The sequence below is a fragment of the Xiphias gladius genome, chromosome 18 (assembly GCF_016859285.1).
Source record: "Xiphias gladius isolate SHS-SW01 ecotype Sanya breed wild chromosome 18, ASM1685928v1, whole genome shotgun sequence".
In the NCBI taxonomy this organism is placed as follows: domain Eukaryota; kingdom Metazoa; phylum Chordata; class Actinopteri; order Istiophoriformes; family Xiphiidae; genus Xiphias; species Xiphias gladius.
The window spans coordinates 11229261-11245811 of record NC_053417.1 but is presented as its reverse complement, the minus strand read 5'-3'; the positions used below and the strand labels follow the sequence as shown (position 1 = coordinate 11245811).

The window sequence follows — 16551 nt, the reverse complement described above, 5'->3', positions numbered from 1 at the left end:
CACCATGAGACTTCACTTTCTTTTTTTTTTTTTTGACGTAGATTTTATCATTAATGACTAAATCTAAGGGAATCAGAGCCACAGTAATCTGAGGCATGTGGCTCGGAACTCATATGTGGTCCGTGAGCATGGCCTAGTGTCTGTTAAAGCATATGTGTGTGCATGTTTGCAAGTATGTTGTCTTAAAACAAAAGGGACGCACAGACTATTTTATCTCGTTCTAGTTTCCCTTTTCTGCATTTGGCTTTTAACTGTCACATGACCTGTTGTCTCATTTAATACCCATCATTTAATACCCAATCAAATTTTCTCTCAGGTAAAAGGGCAGGTACATTTTTAACCACACAAAAGACATGCACATTCAGCTATATCAGCATATGACACCTTCACTGAGCTTGCTAACAAGGACAGTTGACTTTCTGTAAATTAGAAAATTAAACAGGATGGCTAATTGAGTAAACAAGCATCAGGGCCATCACCCCTAATTAAGTGATTACAAGGAAGAGCACACTCAGTGCTAATTAACGCACACACAAACACATGCACAGACACGTGTGAGGACATGGAGAATTATCTGCTAGAGAAACAATGATTAGGCCGAGGGGGGGATCCCAGGAGAGGCAGGCAATGAGAAGGGATCCCAAACACACACACACACACACACACACACACACACACACACACACACACACACACACACACACACACACACACACACACACACACAGCATCATCCCAAGAGAGGGGTTTTCTGTGTCCTAGTACTAATTCATAGTGGATAATCCTTTTATTCAGCTAACAACATTGAAACTGATGGGAACTGCAGTCACAGAGAGTGACCTGCATTCGGCTGATACAAACCTTTATAGACAAAGCCTGTGGCCTGGACACTAAAGGAGACAGCGATCTAAGACAACATGCAGATATGTTAGGTGAAGGCTCAATTTAGATGCAATTACACCTCCTTTCTTTTTCAGTGGTGATTATTGTCTCAAGCAATAGACTTTCACAGAAAATTGAATACCCAAATGTAATATTCCAATCAAATATTTGCATATATTTACATATTTTGTTGCGCTTCTTCATTCCGCTACGTTAACACCAAAACCCATTTCATTTTTCCACACTCCATAGGAGTACACCATACACTGGGAGTCAAGCCTGCTCTAATCGCATCCGTGACATTTCAGATCGAGATGCTCATATGAGGATATTATCATAGAAAATGTTTCCTTGGGGAGAATTATCCAGAACATTAACCATGGAGTCAAAGCCCAATTCTCTTTGGGGAATATAATAGCATGTATATCACATGATTTATACTCATATAAACTATATCTACTCAAACATTTATTTGGATATTAATGGCTTTTGTACGGGGAAAAGGGATTCTGCCGTGAAAATACAAAAAGGCCACAATTAAACTGTACCGATTCAAAATAAGTTCTTTTGGATGCAAAAGCTAGATTTAATTTCACACAAAAAGAGATTATCACATGTTCTCATAACTCATTTTCAATCACCTGTTTTTCCTTAATGCACAAGGTCAGATGTAATATTTTTCCTGAGCGTACAGAATTTTCACAACAGAGCACAAAAGCAGATCAGCTTGGCTTAAAATCCACTTACAATGAAAAAAAATGCATTAATTAAGAATCGCTCCGGGGATGGAGTCTAATTATTTTTGGAGCAGAAAAGATTTTCCGTGTTGGTCAGGATAACCGTAGTGTGGTGTTATCTGCTAACAACAAGGCCAGCCCTTCTACTCCCCTACCGGCACCATTGTGAGGCTGATTTAAGATCCCCAGCTAATGGGCATACCTGCCTGACAAACATGACTTCTTAGCAGGTGACTCCTGTCAAGTATGTCTGAAATAACAGGTAAATGAATTAGCAATAAAATGGACTTAGGGGTAACAGGCAGGGGTGCCTATTATTACCGCTCCTAATCACTAAAGAGATGCCATTCACTTGCCTTAAGAAGGCAGCATTTTTCACCGCTTGCTGGCCACCGGCCCCCTCAGAGCCACAACACATTTCTAATGGAAGGCTCTCTGCTTGAGCTCCAACCTCCTGAAAGCCCCCAACCATTTCTTTCTTTCGCTCTCTTTTCTCTCTTCCACCCACCCCCCACCCGCACCCACCCCCTCCTCCTCCCTTTCTCTCCTGTAAGATTATCAGTTTTGATTACCGTCGGCAACAGGCTCTTACCAGCGGTCGGAAGCGGCGTCTCACAGACCTGAAAGGCCCTCAGCAGGATGCAAGAAGCTTTTGAAATTATGGGGCTGGGCTCAGAGGGAAAGTACTCTGCACGCCGCTTCGTGGCCATTTAATCAACTCCTGACTTTTGATAGTCAAATAATGGCTAATTACAGTAGCACCTGCCCACAGGGTTAAAGGGTGGAATAGATTTAATGAGAGTAAGGAGGAAAAGGGACAAGCAATCGAAAGACAGCTTGGAGTAAAGAAAGACAGATATGTACATTATTATCTTCATGTCTCGCTGATTGGGTGCAATGAGTCGGTACATCCAGGGAAGCTCTTATGTGCCATCACCTCTTCCTCACAATTGGTTGTTTTTCTCACATATGGCACATGATTGACAAGGGTGGTATTATACAAGGTGAGAAGAATGTAAAGTTGAAAAAAGTAAGATTGACTTCGATTAATGGTTTGTTTGTTTTTTACAAATATAGATAAGCGCAAAAGTGCTAAAGGATGCTTTTCTGAGCTTCGTTTTTCCTTTTTTTGAGCACTGTGATAAGTGCTGTGGAATGGCTCCTCTAACATGAATGATTGTGTGGGTCTTTAAGAAGACAAGTATTCTCTGGAAATTGAAAAACAAGTCATATTAACTTTCATAACCCAGTTGACAAAATAATCATTTTATATGCACAGAGATAGTTCATAAATGACCGGAATTATTTTCTAATTAATAACTACGTAAAATTGCTCCCTTGGCACTCCTTCGTCAAACTGTGTATCTCTGTCTCCTTCTCCAGATCTCCAGGGAGGCGGTTATAGAGATAATGAGCGAAGAAGAATGAGGCTATTAAAGGGACAATTGGATAGTTCACACACCGTGTCTGGCGTCCTAAAACAAGATATGCTTGATAGAGCACACCCAAACACCCCTTTAAACACACACACACACAGCCCAGCTGGGGTGACAGATCAAAGCATATTAAAAATGACCTATGTGTCACTGCATTGATCTAAGGCCAGGTGGCACCCATACATGCAGGCTGAGCTGCTTGTTTGCTTTTTTACCCCCTCCTTCTTTCTCTCTCTCTCTCTCTCTCTCTCTCTCTCTCTCTCTCTGCCCCCTCCCTTTCTTGTGACCAGCGACAACTTAGTCCCAGCACTTTATTGTTCAGGCACAAAGGCTATGTAAAGACACGTCAGCGATTACAAAGCTGCAATGGCACAGCTCAATTACTCAAACGCTGCTGTGTACCACGCTGGGACACATGTGTTTGTAGGTGAGTGTGTGTGTGTGTGTGTGTGTGTGTGTGTGTGTGTGTGTGTGTGTGTGTGTGTGTGTGTGTGTGTGTGTGTGTGTGTGTGTGTGTGTGTGTTTTTGTGTGTGTGTGTTTGTGTGTTTGAGCGCGCGCGAAAAAGTCTGTGTACTCGAAGTAAGTGCATAGCCCATGTGAGATATTAACAGGATTGTGGCTGTGTCAGCAGCGCCGCACTGTGTTTTTAGACTTTCATGTTCCATTTATTTGACCCCTGGCCCCCAAACACACAGCAGCCTCATTTCTTTTCACACACACCTCTGCACTTTTGCACACAAACACACAAACACACACACACGCACGTGCAAACATCCTCGCATCCACAAGTACACCCATGCACACATCTTCTAATACTACAGAGTAATCAATTTCTCTCTCTGACCCTCTCCCTTTTTGTAATATCATAAACTATATTTGCCCGATCCAATCAGTTTGATTAATCATGGGCCAGACCACAGGCTTGAAATCAGATGACCAGAGCATTGTACCCCTCTCCTCACACATAAACACATTCACACATAGACACAAACACACACACTAGCGCTTGTGGGGAAGTATTTCCCCATAGACATCCTCAGTGTGACAGCACCATAAACTGGCCATTTATCAAAGTGTCCCCCCAGTACACGCACATACAAAGGCACTCACTCACACACATGCGCACACGCACACGTGCATGTGAAATAGTCCCAGAGCATTGTCTAAGTGGTGGCAATAGCTATTTGGTAGTGGCAAATTGTCATTTGTTCCTGCAACAATGCATATCTACTCCAACTCATCATCTTCCAAAATTTCTCCACCTGTTGACTGTGAAGCTAAGATGAGTTGTCAGTTAATAATACTATTATTTCTCATCCCTCAGTGGAATTATATCGCAATAATAGGACCGTATTGTAAAATTTAATGTTTAATGTTAATGTTTCAAAGCAATTTTTAAGTATAAAGTAAGAAAATAAATTATATTCCTGTTTTACATGTGTGTGGAGGTCTACCTATACTCTTATTAATATCGTGATACTGATTTCAAGCATTGAACCATAGTCTAGCCCTGGTATCATTGTAGTCAGAACAAATGGAGAGACAGCCTGGCTCACATTTCTGGCAAAAAATAATGCAAATTAAAAGAATTATGAAAGTTTATTTTAACTGTGAGAGCAATCTGATATCAGAAAGTGCATATACCCTGAATTTGAATGATCAGTGTGTATGTGGCAGTGTTTGTTTGTTTGTTTGTTTGTTTGTTTGTTTGTTTATGTGTCCATGAGCCCGTTGCCCTTTTGTAGTAGCCGCATAATTCTGGGGCTTGAGTAATGCAGAGCCCCTGCCGCTCTTTATTGCACATGGGTCAATAGCAATAATAAAAGAGATATTCATAGACATGTGGGGGGGCTCTCACTCTGGCATATCAGCTGAAGATTTAAAAGCCCTGTTTTTTTTTTCTCCTTACATGCAGTCTCTCTTATTCTTTGTATAACTCCCTCTCTGTCCCTCTGTTTCTCTTTCTATGTGTCCCCATCAATCTTTTATCTTGGTAAAGAGAGAGGAGGCAGAAGAGGAAATAAAAAGCTCTTCGATGCCCTGGCTACAAAACCATTGTGACTAGTCCTTTGACTCAACATCCTATTGATTTCTACATACAAGCGTTTTCACTTTTTAACAGTTTTTAGCATTTTCTCCAGGTAATTATTTTTGTAAGGTCTTCTGTCAGAAGCTAAACACATAGCATTATACATACATTATGAAAATATATCACAAAGTCATATTTTCTCCACAATAGTTTAATCTCTGTCTTACAACTTCTGACCAAGGCTCTGGCCATACTAGTCATGTAGGCAGGTTTGCAGGAGCTTGCTGAAGCCTTTTTTATTGCTGGTTTATATTCCAGAGGGCACTCTGTGTCAGTAATCAGGATATGGGGGTTATCCTGGCTGACCTATGTATTGAGCCTACTAGTGCAGCCTTTTCCAGTGCTAACACAAGTTAAAAGCAGTGACTCCCACTGAGAAGGAAAGAGAGCCACTGGACTGTTGCCCTTAAACAACAGGGTAGGCCAGGAATGAACTGGTAGCCTGCCATCAAATGTTTGAGAAATTTTTGTTAGAAATTTTATGCAGACACAGTCAACATAATAACCATACAGAGTTTACATAATTTGTAAAACCCTGTGACACAGAAATGACAGAGATTCTTCATAAACTTGTTTCTTTAAAGGGTCAGTTCACCCAAATATCCAAAAAACAAAAAAACAAAAAACAATTTTCTTGATTTTATAATATGCAGCACACACTACAGAGAAATAGAAACAATTCCTTATTTAAAAAGTGCTCTTGTTTTTTCAAAGATCATCAGAAATGAAAGGTTGGTGCCAGAAGTCTCCGAGGTGGTTATCTCTGGTCAAATAAAACCCAACTATCTGTTACTAACTAATTGCCACTAGCAGTAAGTGGGAAAATCTGTTTAGTTTTGTCTTTCTTATTGGTGTGAATCAAGCCCTTACAATGTAATATATTGTATATTTCTGCAAGTAATTTAACCCTTGACCTTGTTGCCACTCCTGAGTTTCCCAAAATGTCCATCCGTGTTATCAAAGCAAAAAAAGTCAAGACAGCTGCTGAGGGAGAAAACAAGATGGCAGTTGATTGTTTTCCAAAGGAATTAGCTTTGCCTGACCCTCTTGAGCCGAGCCATCTTTTGAATAGCTGACACTTTATTTGTTTTGTCCCTATAACAACAGAATCTCCCGTGCACCACAGTGCCAGTTCACCCTGTAATTGTCACAAACAAGTATACTCACTTTTCCTCTCCTTGTCTCTGCGGAGTGGAAAAAAAGCCCCAGGCTTTTTACACAATCACAGGAGGCAATGCTGAGGTATGTGTGTGCTGTGATAAGACAGAGCGATGGGAGACAGATATGGGAAGGGCAGCGGTGGTCACGCACTCATGCACATAGAATCACACACACTGGCACAGCGAGCGCCCAGAACGCAGAGCCAAGGAACATTATGCTGAAGTTATTAGTGTTGAAAACGATTACTCAACCAGGATATCTACTATTAATGTTTGAATATATATTTGATTAAAGATAATGAGTGACAGGGTAGACAAAGGGTTCATATACACAACTTTCTCTTTTCAAAGTGTGTGTGTGTGTGTGTGTCTGTGTTTGTGTGTCCTGTGTGCGGACACAGCGGCAGTACTCGAATGTCCAGCTGTGTGCAGGCGCCCCCTATTGCTTATTGCCTTTCACTTTCCCCTCTGCAGAGAGCAGACAAGGGAAAAGTTGCACATGTGAGTGCACAGACACATTCACATGGGTACACCTAACATGCATTTAGCAACAATCCTGCTAGTGTGGCCATACCACAGATCATACATTGATCAAATCCGCCACGGCTGACCGTCTTTGCGTGATCTCACGATAGGTCCCCACTTCGCTCCCCTTTTCTGCGGCACACGCGGATACAAATCATTCTGACCCATCAATCCCGACGTGACCCGTTTCAGATTCATTAATAAGGCTTCAGAACCTGCAGACACAGCAATCACCCCAAGCAAAATAAATCCCCGCGCCGGAGGAGAGCGAGAGCCCGTGTGTGTGTGTGTGTGTGTGTGTGTGTGTGTGTGTGTAAATGATAGCAGTGCCGTGTCGTCCACTGCAGAGTGGAGCAATGAATCTGTTTGGACAACTGCTGAATGTTTTGGTTCCCCCACAGTGCCTCGGAAAGCCATGCAGCCGCTGTATCTTTTACAAATTAGCCCACGTCGTCCACCAAGCACTGTCTCTCATCCCCGACGTAAGCGTTGTCTGCCCTCCACGGGATAACCCTGGGTGTGTTTACGGTGGGTGTGGTTCCGCGGAGAAGAGAGGATCGAAAAGGGTAGATAGGTAGATGGGTATGATAGTGTTTGATAGATTTCATGCGTCAGTTACAAATATTATAAATTATGAATAAGAACACGTTTATCTTCCATAAGAATATGTTATTGTTTTCAGGGGGGAAGTTAACTTCTCAGGAAAATCCAGAACAGATCGGTAAGATCTTTGAACCAGAAAGAAACTGACATAAATTGATTTCAAGCAAATTCCTAATCAGTTATTGCCAGCTAATAATTAATGCACTGTATATCCCGCATCTATTTTTTTTACACTATTGCTACAACATATGTGTATTGTGCATTTTCATACATTACAACACACTACTACATATATTAAGAAAGATAGAGTTTCTAAATGTTTCATAGAAAACTAATCCAACACAGAAGAAAATTGTTAAAAAGCTCTACATGGCGAGGGACAGAGAATTATAAAAACAGGGCAGATTACAAACATGTCACCACAGCAAACAAAACTAAAATGCTGAAGCTTGAGTCGGTGTGTGAAGTTCTTTCCATCTGCTGTCAGTTGTAAATGTCCATCTGTGTCTGGTTAGCAGCACTGCTAAAGGCTACAGTAGGCTGAGGTGGGAGATATTTGATGGAGAAGGTCAAAGCCGATCATGTGACAAGTGGAGCTGCTACACAGAGCGATGTTTTTACTGCTGATTTATGATGTAAAAGCATTTAGGCTGGGAAAGAGATGGAAGAGAACCCATGTGGTAGTCAAGTAGTCGATTTGATGATGCTGCATGCAGAGATTGTAAGGGTGTGTGTGTTTGTGTGTGTGTGTAATGTGAAGTGTAATTGTCTGTCTATCTGCTAAAAATCACAAATGTGTTCTCTCCCAACAAGTGCCACCAATTGTCAAGCTCAAATTTTGTAGAGATAAATACAAAAATAATCAGGGATTAGGGAGTGAATGTGAATGAATCTTGAAGAGATCCATTTATTGTCAGCATCGTTAAAACAGGCCCCAATTTTTAACAACAAAAGTAGCAAAGCTTAAAGCTCGGATTTTATGTGCCCATGCAAAACAGCATAGTATGTACCCCACTTTCTCCTTTCCTGTTTTAAAAAAAAATTCGTGTCTCCTCTCCTCATGATGTAGCGTGTCAGATAGTATTAGGTGGTCCAGGGTTGAGGAGGAAATCCTCTGGGCTGAGTTGAGTTGCTGCTCAACAGTTTGGCCATTGTTCACCGTCTCAGACACCAACACCCCCTCTCAAGAAAAAAAAAAGTGAAGCCATCAGGCTGCTCTCTAAAACTCACAGCATGCCACAGTGGGAGAAAGTAGCAGAAAGGTGTGTGTGTTTGAGAGAGAGAGAGAGAGAGAGAGAGAGAGAGGAACATGCAAGTAAGATGTCTGGACAGATTTGAACTCAGGATGTTGCAGTTAGGTTTTATATGCCTCATGTAGGATCTGGAGTGTTGGCATTTCTTAACTTGTTGTGTATGAAGCCTGTAAAAACCTATAGCTGTTCAAGACTAACATAAAAAGAACAATTAATGGCCAGGCTTTTTTTCTTATTTAACTGTTTATGTGGTCTCATTATAATGTGCTCTTGGTTGTACACATTTGGATTATTAAAAATAATCCAAATGTTACAGTTCTGCATCTGATAATAATGTACGATAGTTTAGACATGTGGATAAAGTATATACAGAGTGGTAACCGGTCCAGTGGATTTCCCTGTATTTCACTGCAAACCTGATGGGATGGACTGGCCTTCAATCCTGAAAAAGATTAAGCAGAAATAGAGAATGAATGAATGAGTTATATTTAAAATAAATATTTAGCTGAGTAGTAGTTGTTTTTTTTTAATTCAGAGCTAATGACGCAAAAGTTTAGAAAAAGCCAATGATGTGTTTCAATCCTATCTGTATTCGAGATCTGTCAAGAAGCCACATATGTAACTAGTCTTGCTTGTTTTGCTGATTAATATGGGTACACCAGTGAATGTGATGGAGAGAGGTTGGAGCCTAGTATAACTTGGCTATCAGACCATAAAACCACTAAGGTGCAACCAAATTGTTTAAAGACTGAAAAAGACAGCATATCTGTCATCATGTAGTTTATTTAATTTAATTTATTTAGTTTATATCAGTTTATTTAAGATATACTGTAGCAGTGCAACAGCCAGCATGGTCCATCACAACTCATATGTGGCTAACCTTCGCTCCTTATCAATATGACATTTATCAAAATGAAAATGTCACATAGGTTGAAGAGGAGGAGGAGGGGGATGTGATGAAAAATCCAATCATACAGCAGGAATTTCTCTTTCACAAAATGATAATGTCAGCAGCATGCATGTAAATGTATGTTAGACGATCACAGCAAAGATGAAAAAAAGGACTTTTTCATACATTTACTGTAGGTGATGACTCACTGAGAAAATGTGACAGTGCTTAATGTAAACTGTTCTGGCTCTGTGGTGGTTGTGCTAATTGGAAGAACACCTACATAAATCCATCCCCTCTTGACTCACAGTTGCCCCCTTGCTTTCTAAAGAATGTAAATATGAGATAAATTGTGCACAAATTCTAAACCTGTGATTGTTGAGAACTGTTAAATACCAAAGTATGAACTGGCTCCTGTTGCAATGATTGTAGACATAGATGAGCCCTCATAATTAAATCAAGCTTCTCTGTAATTGTAACCAGCAGTAACATGAAAATAACATAAACCAGAAGGAGAATTCTGTCTGGTCTGTATTCATCCACTTTATTTTAAAGGGTCCTGATGAGTGGTTGTCAGCTACCCTCCTTGCCAACATACAGGCCATGTGCTGCTGGCTGTTATCATGGGCACTGACTGAATAGTTGTGGTAACTGCTGGTGCCCTTAAAAGCGTCTGCCAGGTTTTAACTGTTATTAAATGCTGAGAAGTGGTACACACTGGGATTTATTCTTTTCTTTTTTTTCAACCCAAGTAAAATAATGCTTCCATAAACAAAGTATTTTCTCCACTAATTCCACTAACTAAATACACTAATTTTCTTCACTAACTGGAGAACCACCCACTGTGATTTGTCAGAAAAGCATAACATAGAGCAGAGCAGACCACTGAGAGAGAGGAAATGTAATAGGCTTATAACCAGGCGAGAAATAATAGGAAGGCCTTACTGGGTCTCTTAGTGACCATCCAACATGTCAGTGACCCTGGGTTGTCAACCTCTGCACACATACACACACACACACTCCATGACTGATACAAAGTGTGTGTTTGCAGCACAAACATACATAAACGTGCACACATACACAGAGCTAGACACGCGAGGGAGAACGTTCTCTCACAGTGGTGCTAGTAATTGAATCAAGCCAAAACCAAACGCTGCCCCTCCTGCTTGGTTTCCCCGCCCACCCTCGCCTTGCCTTAAAAAGGTAAGCCTTGTGGTTGATGGGAAGCAGATGTGGACTGTATGGTAAAGGTGCAGAGTCAGAGCCCCACATCCACCTCTGGCCAGGAATATATCTTCATTGAAGAGAATAAGGGTTTCCACTTACATGTGCTGCAGCACATCAACTCACACTCATCTGTATGTGTATGTGTGCAAAGGAGAGTGGAAGAGTGAACGATAACGTTGAATTTGTGTGTGTGTGTGTGTGTGTGTGTGTGTGTGTGTGTGTGTGTGTGTGTGTGTGTGTGTGTGTGTGTGTGTGTGTGTGTGTATCTGTCTGTCTGTGGACCCCTGGGATGTGACTGACACCCATCTCTATCACTAGACCCTGACAGCTCCACACGTCTGGCTCCAATATCCCCCTGCTGATTCTACGGAAACACCATCCCATACAACCATCCATCGCATAATGATACTTGTTAGCGCATGTATTTGTTCGTGTGTGTGTGTGTGTGTGTGTGTGTGTGTGTTTGTGTGTGTGTGTGTGCGCGTGTATGTTTGTGTGTATGTGTGTCTCTGTCTGTGAGTATTACTGCTTTGGCTTCAGCAGTAAGATTGAGTTGCAAAAACCAGAGTTGCAACCTCAGGCTTTTTGACAGTAACAGGAAGTTGAGAGTTGAAGACCTGGGTGATATACAGTATCTGTCGTCATTACTGAAATTCAAAGATAAAACTGGAATTGAACTTGTTAACTTTAGTGAAAACCATAAAAATAATGTTTTAACTCAGTTGTGTCACATTTACTCAAGCTCTGCTTGTTGACTTTTCAACAATGTTGCAACACAGTGCATAATTCACATAATAAAGAATTGTGATGAATAATACCCAAATAATGAATAATCAGCCATTCAGACTCATATCAAAAATATTCACATATTTTAAAAAGTGATTTTATAAATCACCCAATAACCACCATCAGTAAAAAACAACCACCCCTTTCGCACCACAAGCTCCAGCAAAGGCTATATCACCAGCAGCAGCAGCACTTCATCCTAATTATGCTTTTTACTAGGCATTTTCTATTTTGGACCATCATAGTATACGTATGTAATTATGGTCTAAAACACTATATGTTAGGCCTTAATCTGGCTTGTCTCTTGAAAACCTCTGGATTGCTTTCCAAGACCTTACATAGCTGTAATTCTCTCCAGCTGTTACATAAAACATATGTTGAATGGGAAGCGTTGGGGATAGATGGCATTCAAAGCCAGCAAGACCATGATAGAGATATTTACTGTTTCTATGCCTACACAAATACAAGGCTAAGACTACTACTGAAATGTTGTTTTTTATATTTTCCACATTGTGTTATACAACTTTGCTTGTTGTACTCAGGTAACTGTAGATAAAATTTACAAGGCAACCATTATTTTAAAATGCACATTTACATAATATGGAAGTCCAAAATACTAATGTGTCCAGTTTTTATTAACAAATCAACTGGAATTCATCATGCAGTGTACTAACAGTCATTCTTGTTCATTTTCTCATAATTTTCAAATAGTGACTATTTTCTTTGTGTGAACATGGAACTTGGCACGTTTTAAGCTTCATGTAATATCCCTTCGTCTCATTCTTGTTCGCTGTCTAGCTTTTTTCTCTTCCCATCTATGCTCGTATTGGATCCAGCAGACACAACACAAACTCTAGGACTTTCCTTTTCTCCTCTCCTCCTGCCTCAATCATCCCCTCCCTCCACTTCCATCTCAGAGGATTTGGCAGTTGCTGTAAGCGAAAGGAGGAGAGTGCAAAACACACACTGCTGCCTGTCAAACTCATCAGTTTTTAGAAAGTGAGAAAAAGAGATGTTGGGAGGCGAAAGGAAGGAAAAGAGGTATTTTTTTTCAGTGCAATGTTGTAAAGCCCTAGTTAGATCACAAAGGAATTCTTGCCTGTCACAGAAAAGACTTAATACATATTTTACATGTTTTTATTTGAGTTGACAGATCACGTGTGCCATACATGAAGCTGTGAATCCTATTTGAAACCGATGAAGTCCTGAATGGTCATTTTATTTTCATCATCCTCAGTCTAACTAGTGTTCACATAGCTGTTGTCTGTTTGGTAGGAGTGACACAGAAGATGCACTAGCGGTTGCATGGTGCAGTTAACATTTGTTATGATGATCATAGAAATTGGCTGATTAAACAGCTTTTATTTCTGTAACTTGACTTTCATCAGCCTGTATAGTTGTATCAATCTTATCAATGCTTGTGGCCATTTTTGTGGCAAATTTTAAATCGCCATTTTTATGGCTCTGGCAAAGGAAGAAGATATTACATACTTCCAAGTGAGAACTTATGAGTTGTATAAGAAAGCAGTAAAATTTGGAAATAAGGTTATAGTTACGGCCCAGAACGGGAAATAATATTAATAATAATAATAAGAGGTTGATGAATAAGTTTTTAGCTTCATGGAACTCCACTGGGAGAGTGAAGATCTCAACTGGAGATAAAATAAGAAGGTGGAACTAGGCAAATATTTTGAAATGCTCAGAGCCTGTTGTCCTGTGTTATGTCAGTGAGCCCTCTCAGACCAGCAGGGAAAGTCAATGAAAATTTCTAACAAATGGAAGATATTAGATCGGATATCGTTGACATAGAGTAGTAGATTGTCTCTATACAGAGATATAGGATGATCCATCCCAAAATCTGTAACTTATTTGACCAGACTTATTTGACGACTGAAAAAATTAAAGATCCTGGAAGTTTCAATGGCCTGGAACCAGGCTAAATCGTATTCAAAATATGTGACATGTTCCGTGATCAATTTAACAACAATCCTGTTATTCTAAGTTCCACAAAAGCTGGCCTTTATTTCTTTCATTTCTTTAACAGAGCATCTTTAATTAGCCAAGAAAAGTGCATATGTACAGAGAGAGAGACACAACTGGGACATAAAGATGAAAGAAAAAACTGAGAGATAAAATGCAGGTGGAGTGACAAATAAAGAGTGGACAGATGAAGATATTGGACAAGCAAGCGAGAGACATGGAGGGAAAATATAGACTGACCCAAAAGAGAGAAAGAATGAGAGCCAAAAACAAGGAAGAAAGGAGACGAGGAGATGTCGAGACAACGCAAGAGGAGACGTCCCGAGAGAGAGAAGGGTAGGGTGCGTTAGCGAATGAGTAGCCCAATGACAGACAGACTGAACCGGAGATGAGTGGGGAAATCCCCTCTGTGCACACTCTAAATAAAATCACCCAGCTGCACTGTGTGTGTGTGTGTGTGTGTGTGTGTGTGTGTGTGTGTGTGTGTGTGTGTGTGTGTGTGTGTGTGTGTGTGTGTGTGTGTGTGTGTGTGTGTTTCTGTGTGTGTGCGCAGTGTAATTGAGACAGTCGGAGGGGTGTATTCAGTTTATACAGTGTATTCTACCCCGAGGACTCCCTGTCTATATTATGTCATCCAAAAGCACTTATCCAGACCTTCTGCTGGAACACACACATACATACACAGTCTCTCTCTCTCTCTCTCTCTCTCTCTCTCTCTCACACACATAGGCCCTAATGTATTCAGAGTCATATAGGCCTCCCACTCTGTCAGATGGCTGTGGGCTGTTCTGTTAGTTTGGATGTATTTTGGCGGGGGCTTCCTGCCTGATTTTGTCTTAATGTTGTTCCACACTGTATCTGATGTCCTTAACACACATGTGGTTTTTATGTCTCACACACAAACACACACTCACATCCTTGCATACACACCTACTCTCAAAGGATTGCACTGCAGATGTCTGAAGTCATTGGAATATTCTTACAAATGTACAAGCATAATTTACAAATGCATTTGTATATGACTTTATATTGCACACCAAAGGAGATAAAGGTTTTCTTTTCTTGTTTCTCTCAGTTGAGAATTTCCTGGTCGCAAATTATTGAGGAGACTTTCACATATTTGTGCTAGGAGCATATATTGTACAAAAATGTGGAGCTAGAAGAGCTGAATGATAAAATTATTTTATGCCATTCACTTGCATGGTTGACCAACAGGAAGTCAGCCAGCTTTGACAGAAAAGGACTCAAGTGATAATGCACTATGGATCCAAAAGCACGTAAGCATGAGGAAGCCCACAGAGATTTTTTTCTAATGTGTGTGCGCATTAAGCAGCTTTCATATAAATTAATGGGGCACCGTCTTGGAACGTGGTATCCAGCTGTCTTAATACATCCATGGGTTCACCACTTACATCAGCTTTGTTAGTTACAAGGACAAGAAATGCCAAATTCAGGCAACTGGAATGTGTTTCAGAATGGATCCAAGATGAGACGAGCAAGTGGCTCATCTAATGACAACTTATTTAACTGACTATACAAAGATGACAGCCTTGGCCTTTTTGCCACCACAATATATTAGTTGCTGTTACCAAAGTCTGTACAATTTTTGTAAATGTCTTTTTTCCCACCTGCACTACCCATGGTAATCTGGAGAGGAGGATCTTTCTTTGATCTGATCTCTCCTAAGGTTTCTTACATTTTTCCCCTCACATGCTGAGTTTGTTTGGAGTGAAGTTTTTCCTTGCACTGGACAAAGATACAGTACAATCCCATTGTTGTGAGACTGTAAATCCCATTGAGACAATGTATGACAAATAAACTTGAGTCTGTAAGTGTCATCTGTGACTTTCAATCAGTAGTGACTCGATACAGTTACGTGCAGGGCTTAAATGAATGACACAAGTAAGAGTAAATAAAACAAGAAAATCTTAAAGCCAAGGGAACACATGAATGAGTAAGACAGTAGAGGGACAGTGAGGAGCAGAGAGAGAAAAGATCCATGGCTTATTGTGTCAGCCTCCCACAGTGCAACAGGGGACTAAATATGACAAATCTTCACCGTGACTCTGTCTTACAAGAGAAGAGTAAGAGAGATAGAGAAAAGGAGAGGGAAAGAGAATGCTTGGTAGTGACCCGCCTCGACCCTGCCAGCTCTTCCTGACCTCCCCTGTAGCCCCATGCCGCTTAATTCTCCCTAATTACATTCCTCACTGACAGAAAGTTGGCCCCTGACCACCCTTGCAAAAGGCCCAGGTAGCGAAACCTGCCATAGCACGGCTAAAGCAAGGGGAGGATCCATCCACTGTAGAGGTGAAGGCAAGGGGGGATAACCGGTGATGACAAATAAATTAAGGCAAGTGGAAGAGAAAACACACACACACACACACACACAGATACCCATGTTTAGCTGTGCGCAGCTACGGTGCATGTGGTCTGATTTAGATCGACTGGTGTATCCAGTGAGCTCTGTAGCACGCTGATATGACAGGCAGTGATGGATGGTGTTTAGTGTTGGAATCAGCAGTAAATGGGGAAGTGGGGGGCAAACCTGTTCCACATTCACTTTTTAGAGACTGCGGCTTGTGTGAATCCCTGTGTGAAAGCCTGAGGAAAGAAAATTAACATGGTAATTTAACTGGATATTGGAGGCAGCGTATATAAGCTAAATTCCAACTCTCTTAAAGTGGAAGTGTGGAAGTGGAAGTAATCTCTGCCTCACTGTTTTATCAGGCATGCAGTCTCAGGCCTGTGTATGGTTCAGCTGCATCGGATAGGGTTACAGGAGTTTGCCTGCATTTGTCTTTACAGTGTAATTAAGGGATTTTTGGGGCCTACGGTCTCAGAATGACAAACTCCTCTTGCTTTGGAGAGCTGTAAGCTTGATAGGAATTCTATTAGCAATCAATTTGGGTTAATACATCCTGTAGCCACCTTATAGGTTGTTGCTTTTGAAAGAACTGGGATTCGCATTAGCTTGCACTTC

General features: G+C 40.9%; 2 protein-coding genes across 8 annotated transcripts in view; both read left to right on the top strand.

The window, feature by feature from the left end:
- LOC120804555 (histone-lysine N-methyltransferase PRDM16-like) overlaps positions 1-3047 on the top strand; it is a 68177-nt gene extending 65130 nt beyond the window's left edge. The window contains exon 4 of the mRNA XM_040154064.1: positions 3003-3047. Coding sequence (XP_040009998.1) covers positions 3003-3047 — 45 coding nt within the window. The remainder of the gene's footprint in view (positions 1-3002) is intronic.
- The window catches only part of prdm16 (PR domain containing 16), an 86726-nt gene that overhangs the window by 9702 nt on the left and 60473 nt on the right, over positions 1-16551 (top strand). The window lies entirely within an intron of this gene.